Source organism: Numenius arquata, unplaced genomic scaffold, assembly GCF_964106895.1.
Source record: "Numenius arquata unplaced genomic scaffold, bNumArq3.hap1.1 HAP1_SCAFFOLD_417, whole genome shotgun sequence".
Taxonomy (NCBI): Eukaryota; Metazoa; Chordata; class Aves; order Charadriiformes; family Scolopacidae; genus Numenius; species Numenius arquata.
Genome location: NW_027414228.1, coordinates 47,386 through 57,918, shown reverse-complemented (window position 1 = coordinate 57,918; position 10,533 = coordinate 47,386). Strand labels below are relative to the sequence as shown.

Here is a 10,533-nt window from a genome sequence, read left to right as displayed (position 1 = left end):
CACCCCCATGTACTTCTTCCTCCTCAACCTCTCCGTTCTTGACCTGGGATCCATCTCCACCACTGTCCCCAAAGCCATGGCCAATCCCTGTTTGACACCAGGGCCACCTCCTACTTGGGTGGAGGTACTCCTACCAGCAATATTAACCTCAATTAGTAGCGCTATTGTAGTTAGTGAATTTATCAACGCCAATCTCAAATCTGTTGTGAGGTTCTCAATAAAATAAATCATTATGATTGATTGTGAATCTGACTCACTGCAAGTCCTTTGCTGGGACTCTGACAGACAAATCAGTGAAAGTCCTGGGACTCTGACAGACAAAACTAAAACTACATTCCTTTTGACACGACAGGCACGAACAGGACAACCAGGCGATCAGGCCCAGTCAGCATGGGCTTGTGAAAGGCAGGTCCTGCTTGACAAACCTGATCTCCTTCTATAACGAGGTGACCCACTTGGTGGATGAGGGAAAGGCTGTGGATGTTGTGTCCCTGGACTTTAGTGAAGCCTTTGACAACATTTCCCACAGCATTCTCCTGGAGAAACTGGCTGCCCATGGTTTACATGGCTTTTACCGGGCAAAAAATCTGCCTGGAGGCCTTGCCCAAAGAGTGGTGACGAATGGAGTTCAATCCAATTGGTGGCTGGCCATGAGTGGAGCTCCCCAGGGCTCAGTACTGGGGCCTGTTCTCTTTAACATCTTCATCAATGATCTGGACGAGGTGATTGAGTGCACCCTCAGTAAGTTCACAGAGGACACCCATTTGGGTGGGAGTGTTGATCTGCTGGAGGGTAGGATAGGTCCCCAGAGAGATCTGGATGCGCTGGATCGATGGGCTGAGGCCAACGGGATCAACAAGGCCAACTGCTGGGCCCTGCACTTGGGTCACACCAACCCCATGAGCTCTACAGGCTGGGAGAAGAGTGGCTGGAGCTGCCCGGCAGAAAAGGACCTGGGGATGTTGGTCGACTGTCGGCTGAACACGAGCCAGCAGTGTGCCCAGGTGGCCAAGAAGGCCAACAGCATCCTGGCCTGTGTGAGCATCATCAGTCCCTCAGCATTTCCCCTTGGATTATGGGGGCTTCATTCTTCTCCCCACCCCTATCTACTATCGCAGGGGTCTGGGTACTCAGGGAACAACTGGTCCTACTACTATAGGCTGAGGTAATTAAGGCATTAAGTACCTTAGACTTTTCCTCATCCTTGGTCACCATCTTACCGCCCCCATCTAATAAAGGATGGAGAGTCTCCTTAGTCCTCCTTTTCTTGCTAATGTCTTTGTAAAAACTCTTTTTATTGTGCTTAACGTCCAAACAGTCCTGGTTGTTTATGCTCACACGACTGATTTCTGACCAGAAAGGTGCACGGTGTTATTTTATATTTTTTATTTATTTTTTACATTTGAAAAAAATATACCAGCACATTTTCATCATCTGAATCATCGGAGCACGTTTAAGAAATGGCCGAGTTTCCCACCATGACAGAATTTCCTGGGAGTGTACTAATGGCAGAAGAAATATTGATCTTCCCCTGTATTTGTATTACCACTACTCTGTTAATTACTTCATCGACCTCGTTACTCAGGTGTTTCCACCTCTCCTGGTTCAATGGCCATGTCTAGGGACATCTTTTCAGCAGACTACCTGGACGCCTGCCCTTCCCATTGCTCTCGGGTTTCTCCTCCGCTTGCTCTTTGGCCAGTCAGATGCCTCTCCACTCTCTGCTTTCTGCTTTGAGGTTCAGGGAGTTAGAAACCTGCCCCATCGTTCAGAAGTCTCTTTAACTCTTTAGTCAACACCTTCCTTGTGTTTATATCTATCCTTTCTTACCTCTCTGTCTAAAAATGTTCTTGTCTGGACACCCCTTGTGAAAGCTGGACGACAGGAGATGCTGCTTAGACTTTGCCTACATGTGAGGAGAGGGTTCTATAGTTTATTAAATTACATCACGTTTAACTTTTCTTTGTCGGCAATGAAGAGAAACCTTTCTGTGCCGTTGTGCAGCCCGGTCTCTAAGGAAAGCAGGTGGGAGCTGGTGGAAAGGAGCTGTACCATCCAGCTGCAGAGTGCGGTGGAGAAGCCTGATGCGAGGAAAAGGGATGCAAGTGCGAAGTGGCCGAGGAGGGAACTGGTGGGCTTGAGGAGGTGAGGAGTGAGGTTGTCCATACAGTGTTGGACCTAAAGGGACTGCTTCTCCTGCCTGTACAGGTGTCTCCAGGAGACCTGCTGGATCAATACCCGTTGGAGAATGCTGTTCTCACTTCTTCTATAAACTAAAACAAGATAGAAAATACCCTTGAAAGAAAGAATCCTCCTTTATGAGATCTTCACGTAAAGCTTCATATTAGGTACCCAACTGAAACCTCTCCAATTAGTTGTACAAGTCCTAAGGCCTTAAAGAACATTACAGGCAGAGACATATCTCATTAGGGCTTTCTGTGTCTTAATGAGCCCCATGGCATATTTGGTGCTGGGTCCATGAACCTCAGATGCCAAGAGGAGATTGAAGAAACCTCTCAAGAAATCAAAGTCAGAAGCAAACCCCAAAGCACCTTGAAGTATAAACAGGCCCCTGTGAGGGCCATTCCTGACAAAGCCTCCCCAGGGACTCGTTAGAGCAGATCACAGGAGGCCATGATGGCAGGAAGGCAAAGGTGCTGTGCAGGCAGCTCAGGTGCTGAGAAACCCCTGGCTTTGTTTGATGAAGCAGAAAGGCCAAGCCCTGACCCCCAGACCCTGGGAAAGGCAGATCCTGACCCTTTTGTGTGGGTTAAGGTTCTTCCTGGGGGCGTGGGGAGTGCAATGCCAAAGACAGGACAATGGTACGACACCTCCTGGCCTCCCTGGGAGGGTTGCAAGGAGGCAACGATGCCCCATTGCCATGAGGATGATGTGTGTCTTCTTAGGCCTTTGTGGCCGGGCCATCAGCCATAGCCAAGGGGGCAAAGACCTGGGTTCTGCCAGGGCCTTTCAGCCCTGACAGCGCCCCTGGCCATCTGCACCACAGGCTGTCCTACACTGTCCCATGCCTGTGCCTGTTTCCCTGCAGGCTGCAGACACCCAATGTACTTCCCCGTCTTGTTCTCACGCCAGCATGTCCCTATCTGTACCGGTGTCTCTCCTTCCTCACCAGATGTTCTTTGAAACACAAAGCCATGGGCTGGTCCAGACTCCCTCTCAGGGACTTTTTGCATCACAGCACCACCCTCAGAATGACATTTCTTCATCCTCGGGTGCACTTTGGACGTCCAAAGCTGCAGTGTCTGATGATTTTCCTTTGCCATCCCATTTCCCACTGTCAAAAATGGTGCCATCATCTTGAAAAGAAATGTTCAAACTGTCTTGAGCTACTGCTATTCTTCCCTCAGCCTCCACTTCACTGGGCTAAGTAGCCCAGGTCTCTCAGCCCCTCCACACATGGCCCATAGCCCCATCCTGGCAGATGTGACCATTCCTTCCAATTCCTCCAGAACAGGGAGTCAACCTCCCTGCGGCACACCGCTCCTGATGTGGCCGCACTCCTGCTGAGTCAGGATGGACAAGCACTCCCCATTGCCTGGTGGCCATTCTCCTCCCCACGTGCTCATGGCCATATTCCTGTTGAGCCCCACTGGCTGCTCTGGCCGACCTTGGGATGCCCTGGAAGGAGGTTCTTGGGACAGTTTCCCCTGTCTGTCCATGCAGCAACAAGCCAGGCTGGATCTTTGGAGTGAGGGACTCTTCCTGAGGGCTCCCATGGGCATGGGGATGGTCTACAGTTTCCCAAGTCTCTGTATGCTGCCTTTTCTGGTGGGGACCACAGAGGCTGCCAGCCTTGCAGAGGACCCAGGAGAGGTCTTCCTGTGGTCACAGCTGGACCCCAGTCCTCCAGCTCAGCCCCGCTGAAGAGCCTTGTCTAGGGGTGACTTTTGAGGTAAGTGCTGACACCCAGGGTGGGGAAGGTTGCCTGAAGAACATGTTCTGGGCACAAGGACTGAAGGATGGCAGCAAAGTGATGTGGCTTCCTTCAGTGCAAGCCCTGATACAGGGCCCCAGCCTTCCTTTCCATGCCACCCTTCAGGAGGGATGATGGCACCAAGAGATGGCAAGTGGTGGACACCAATCCTTCTCCAGCCACCTCCCAGGCCTGGTGGAGCACCAGCACAGCAAGGACTCTGCACCGTGAGCGTCCTTTAGGGTACCCAAACTCTGGGTATTGTCTTGGAGCGGCTGAACACATTCATTTTTCTCTCCAAGGCTATTTCTAGCCGTGGTGGGCTCCTCTGATCTCTCCCCACCCCTCCTCCGGTCCAGCCTGGTGGCGCTGTGCTCCTCACAGGGCCCCACGCTGGCAATGATGCTCCACAGAGCAAGTGGGCTGTGGGCCCTTGGAGTGACTCCACACTGGCTGTGCTGGTCAGGGAGGGAAGCAGAATCAGCTGGAGGGGCCGCACTGCCACTGAGCTCCTTCCCAGGGGTCTACAGCTGTGGAATGGGCTCAGAGCTTTTTTCATGACTCAGGATGTTTTCCCACGTGCACATTGACCCATCCATGGGCTTTTACTGAAGGACACATGAATCACTCTCCAGTCTCCTTTTGGAGGGTCCCACCGGCCTCCCCTGGGATGGCAGAGCCCTTGTTTGCTTGTGGATACTGTTACGGTTTGAGAAAACCCATAACAATTTATGGTCATTTAGACAATTATTCTCTCACCCAATGACCCCTCCCCACCCAGAAAGGGGAATCGGGGAACAAAAAGAAACACGAGGGTTGAAATATAAATAGATTTAATAGGATAAGACTAAATAATTGACAATAATACTAAAGAACCAGTATCAATCCCGATACTAATCTAAGATATACAATAATTATTCTCAGCCCATTCCATCAGCAGGAAGCTGTGCACTCCCAGCAGGAACAGCAAAGGTTGGACACTGCAAGGGCTGAGGCTCTGGGGGGAAGGGAAGGGCTCAGGGGTCCAGAACCGGGGCGAGGAGTTCTCTGGACCATGACCATCAAGGGAGAGAGAAACTACACAACAAACTTTTCTAATTTATATTGAATGTGACGATCATGGTATGAAATAATCCTGTTGGCCAGCCCAGGCCAAATGCCCAGGCCTTGCTCCTCCTTGTGCCTGCACCTGGCAAGGCTCAAAAACACCGAGACCTTGAATCCCACAGACTCTGGCTGGCTATAAAGTAAATATTTTCATGAATTCAGACACTAGAGACTTCTAAAAGTGCAGTTTTCCCCAGCACTGTAAGACAAGTTAGTCCTGTGACACCCAACCCAGGACAGATACTTAAAATTAGTGAGACCTGGGTCCAGCCCTCTCTCCCCAGAATGTCTCCCAGTGCCCTCTCCCCATAAACCCTCCGAGAACCAAGCTCAGCAGCAGCCATGGCGAGTGCAGTTCCTGGAGCCTGCTCCTGCCTTCAGCAGGAAGAAGAGCCCAGGCTTCAGGAGCTGCCCTTGGGAGAGCTGCCCTTTGATTACAGAGATGCTCCTCAGGAAGCCAGCTCTGACACCGTGATGGCACATTTACCAAAGGCCTCTGTATTGTTCAGCACAGTAGGATCATGCTTCTGGAGATGTGGAGCGAATACAGACATTCCTGTATGAACACGATGACCACAGATGAAAAAGAAATGAAGCACAAACCACCCTGAGAAAAGCTAAGAAGAGTCTGTGAGGAGAGATGGGCAGCTCTACTGCTGCTGGAGGTGAACCCATTGAATGAGTTTCTTCAAAGCTTCTTTGAGCTCCTGGTTCCTCATGCTGTAGATGAGGGGGTTCACAGCTGGAGGCACCACCGAGTACAGAAATGACACCACCAGATCCAGGGGTGAGGAGGAGATGGAGGGGGGCTTCAGGTAGGCAAAGAAGCCAGTGCTGACAAACAGGGAGACCACGGCCAGGTGAGGGAGGCACGTGGAAAAGGCTTTGTGCCGTCCCTGCTCAGAGGGGATCCTCAGCACGGCCCTGAAGATCTGCACATAGGACACCACAATGAAAACAAAACATCCAAAGAATAAACAGGCACTGACCACAAGAAGCCCAAGTTCCCTGAGATAGTTTGAGTCTGAGCAAGACAGTTTAAGGATCTGGGGCACTTCACAGAAGAACTGGTCCACAGCATTGCCCTGGCAAAGGGGGATGGAAAATGTACTGGCCGTGTGCAGGAGAGCATTGAGAAACCCACTGCCCCAGGCAGCTGCTGCAATGTGGACACAAGCTCTGCTGCCCAGGAGGGTCCCGTAGTGCAGGGGTTGGCAGATGGCAACGTAGCGGTCGTAGGCCATTACAGTGAGAAGGGAGTACTCTGCACCAATGAAAAAGAAAATAATGAAGACCTGGGCAGCGCATCCCCAGTAGGAGATGGCCCTGGTATCCCACAGGGAATTGGCCATGGCTTTGGGGACAGTGGTGGAGATGGATCCCAGGTCAAGAACGGAGAGGTTGAGGAGGAAGAAGTACATGGGGGTGTGGAGGCGGTGGTCACAGGCGATGGCGGTGATGATGAGTGCGTTTCCCAGGAGGGCAGCCAGGTAGATGCCCAGGAAGAGCCCGAAGTGCAAGAGCTGCAGGTCCCGTGTGTCTGCGAATGCCAGGAGGAGGAACTGGGTGATGGAGCTGCTGTTGGACATTTGCTACCACTGGCTGTGGTTATCTGTTGAGAAGGAAAAGGCAGTACAAAGTTCACCCTGACTTCTCTGAGCAAAACTGATTGCATGTCTCATTGCAACCCCCCACTCAGGCTCTCTCTTTTCAGGAAGAACTCTCTGCAGCTCCCTCACTTGAGCCCTGGCTTTTGCTGGATGAGGGTGCCATTGGGAGCAGGGACTCTGGAATGGGAAACTGAGGAGTCCTTCTGACAGTGCCGCAGGGTGATCTCAAATTAAATGTACTTGTGAGACATCAAAGAACTTTTTGTCTCTGTTCTCTGCAATTTTCCCAGCTGCAGAACTGAGCTGAGGGGATTTTGTTTTGTTTAATGTGTTCTAGATTCACCTGCCACGTTTAGGAGTGGGTTTGGATGCTTGAAATCCCTCACATTTCTAATGCATTCCAAGTGAAATCCTGTGGGTCCCGAGCAGCAAAGGGACTGTCCCTTAGTGCAGAGAGAGGAGAGCTGCTCTGCCCATCGGTCCTGTTCTCAGCTGCCCTGCGTTGGCAGCTTGGACCTGGAGGAGGGTCACACTCCGATGTCCCCCTAAAAAGAAAGAGGACGCTGCAGAGAGCAGAGGAATCCAGGTTCAAAGAGCAGATTCACAGACTCCTCGCCCTTTCTCATCTCTCCCCTCCCAGACTGGGACACAGAGGGACCACTGCAGTGGCCCATCTAACGCTGCCCAGCAGCATTTCCATGGCCTCAGCACCCAGATGTCTTCTCCATGGGCATCCTGGGCAGCACAGAGATACTCTGGGAGAGCTGTGCCCTTCTGGAGGGCACCCTGCAGCCCCACAGGACACCCCAGGGAAAAAGCTGAATGTCCTGAGCTGGCCTGGAGGAGACTTGGGCACGTTTCTCCCCTAGACACGTCTGTAGAGCAGGACCCAAAGGATGGGAGTCTGAACAGGAGCTGAATCTGCCACCCCCGACCCCCACCCCCGGCACCGACTCAGGAAAGCCAATGGTGAGAACCAGGGCAGCACAGGCAGGAGGGGACGGCAGTGAAATGCCACAATGCTCCTGGCCAAGGGAGGAGGGACACACAAACAAGATGGAAATCAGGGGTTTGCCCTTTCCTGGGCTCTGGCTGCCGCAGGGGTGATGCGCAGCTAAGACCCCATGGGCCTGAGGACAGAGGCTCTGCCTGGGCTGGGAAAGGAGACCAGGGAGGAGCTGCTCAGGGGAAGGTGTCTGTGCTGCAGGGACAGCAGGGAGGTGCCCACATCCCCTTCCCCAGCGTTTCTGGCGGCAGCTCCCTCTCACTCCCTGCCCATGTCTCTGCTGCCAGGAGCCGTCTCCCTGTCCCCAGCTCAACTCCTGCCAGTGCTCACAAACCCCATCCCACCCGCTGGGCGCCCACCTCTGCCTGCAAACACCTCCCAGGGGCATCTCTGCGTGTGCAGGGGCTAAAGAGCAGATCACACAAAACCTGATGCGGCTGCAAAGGGGAAGATGCTGCTGAGTGAATGTGCTTCCTGAGAAGTCCCCTTAGAAATGTCACGAGGAAGAGCTTAACCTGTGAGAAGCTCTGACCCGTGCAGCACTCTCTTGACAGCAGAGGCACCGTGCCCTCACCTGCTCGTCCCTACCCTGCCATTGTGGTGGTCACTCCTTCCACCCACAGCTTCTCCCCACACTCCCCGGGCAGGCTACAGCTGACCCTGGCAGCAGCAGAATCCCTTCCCAGCACACAGTGCCCTGGGGTGTAGGGTCCCTGCTCTGATGGACAGCCCTGGGCAGCCCTGTTTGCACACTCGGCTTCACGCCTCTGATGCCCCAAGGCCTTCTCTGAAGCATGTCCTCCTCCTCCACACCAGAAAACCCAGCAGAACCTTCCTGACAGGTCCTATCTGTCGTGGCATGTGCCAGGTCTAGGAGACACTTCCAGGAACTCAGCTGCATTGCCCTGCAGCCAGAGACTTACCGTGTCAAAGCCTGGGAAGATTTCTCCCCCTGGTGAGCTCTCACTCACCACCCCAGACTGCCTTTACCTCTCTCTCACATCTCTTGTCTCCCCTCGGTGCCTGCAGGCAGTGCCCTCAGCCCTGCTGCGCTTGGCAGAGGAGCTGCTCCTGGGCAGAGCTGTCTCTCTGCCACGCTGCCCCATGGCCAGGAGCTCCCTCCATCCCAGGAGCCCGGCCCAGCTCAGCAGCAGAGCAACAGCCCAAGGCATCGCTTCCTCTGGCCCCTCTGGGCTCCCTCACAGATGTCCCTGGGGCTCCAGGGCAACTGACTCGGAAACCAACTGAAGTCATTAATGATGTTTATTCCTTCCGCTGGGGAGAGACACTTCTTTCCAGCAGTGGCATTTCCCCTCTCAGAGACAGAGTTAGGTCCAAGAATGACCTCTTCTTGAGGTCACTGTGAGACAGGACACCCAGGCAGTGAAAGGGAGGAATCTCCTCTACCTCCTGTACCCATGCAAACCACAGGTGGCATTTGAGGTGCCAGAGGTGGTCCAAGACACTTGCAGATAACTGATGGAAACATTCAGAAGGACTGGGCAGCACCTGGGCTCATCTCCTCCTCCTCACCACCTCCTCCCTCGGAGGCTGGTGGAGCATGCCTTTGGCCAGCTGAAGTGACAGCAGATGTCCCCATTTAGGGCCATGAAGCTGATCCTGCTTATTGTGTCCAGGGCAGCCCATAGAGCTATTCCTCTGAGAGAACGGAGTCATTGCCATCAGGAGAGCTAAGTCTCTCTCTTCTCCACCAGCTGCATTTACCAGCTCTCCAGGGGCAGTGAGGGCAGGTTTCTCAGAGACACCCCTCCAAGGCCTCACCTAACTCAGGGCAGCTGCTCAATTTGGAGGTTGACTCCATCCTGTGGTGCTGCCTGAGGTGCCAGGGCTCTCCAGCACAGCAGCACGCAGCCAGCAGGGACAGCACAGGACTTGCAGGAACACCGTCCCCATTCAGAGCAGCCACATCGTCACAGACCCCAGGAGACCTTCAGACACGTTCAAGGTTTTCATTAAAGCAACCGCAGGGGGTCAAGTCCTGTCCCTTCTCCATCCAGTAGATGCTGGCAGTGCTGCTCCCACATCCTTTAGTCATTCCTTTGATGATGCAATCAAGGAACAGAGCAATGGTTTTCACAGTGTTGGATCACAGGTTGTCCGTAGCCAAGGACATTTTCAAGAGCACCTTGTCCTTCCTGGAGATCAGCTTCACTTGCACCACAGGCCCTCCAGGGCTGCAGAGACACCACAGGCAGCAAAGCCCTCTCCTGCCAGGGCCGCGCAGTCCAGCCCTGCGTCTCTCTGGTCCGAAGGGTTTGCTCTCCTCAGGGACATTTCATTTCCTCTTTACAGGTGTGGCTACTGCTGAATTTTGTCAGAGAAGGTGCAGATGTGTCTGAGGTCCTCTTTGTCCTCTTTGTCTTCAGCCATAAGGTCTCCCAGGCCTGTGTTCCTTGAAGCAGGACTCTGGAGGAGAACAACCAGCAGTGGATGTGGGGCAAGTCAGGGGTTACTTGAGCAAGCTCAGACATGAAGTGGTGGGGCAGGATCGAGGGGTTCTGACAACTTGGGAATCAAATAGAATAGAATAGAATAGAATAGAATAGAATAATTTCAATTGGAAGGACCTACATCAATCATCTAGTCCAACTGCCCGGCCAATTCAGGGCTGGTCAAAAGTTAAAGCGTGTATTTAAAGGCATTTCCAAATGCCTCTTAATCACTGCCAGGCTTGGGGCATCAACCACCTCTCTGGGAAGCCTGTTCCAGTGTTTGACCACCCTCTCGGTAAAGGAAAGCTTCTGGATGTCCAGTCTAAACCTCCCCTGCTCCAGCTTTGAACCATTCCCACGCGTCCTATCCCTGGTTCCCAGGGAGAAGAGACCAGCACCTCCCTCTCCACTTCCCCACCTCAG

General features: G+C 53.2%; 1 protein-coding gene across 1 annotated transcript; it reads right to left on the bottom strand.

Moving 5' to 3' along the window:
• Window positions 1-5,691: 5,691 nt before the first annotated feature.
• On the bottom strand, window positions 5,692-6,642 carry LOC141477868 (olfactory receptor 14A16-like). The gene has a single exon (XM_074167042.1). It carries the CDS (start codon window positions 6,628-6,630, stop codon window positions 5,692-5,694), a length of 939 nt encoding a protein of 312 aa, XP_074023143.1. The 5' UTR covers window positions 6,631-6,642.
• Window positions 6,643-10,533: the final 3,891 nt, after the last annotated feature.

Coding starts and splice junctions, on each gene's coding strand:
- LOC141477868 (XM_074167042.1), bottom strand. CDS start 6,630: ATGTCCAACAGCAGCTCCATCACCCAGTTCCTCCTCCTGGCATTCGCA.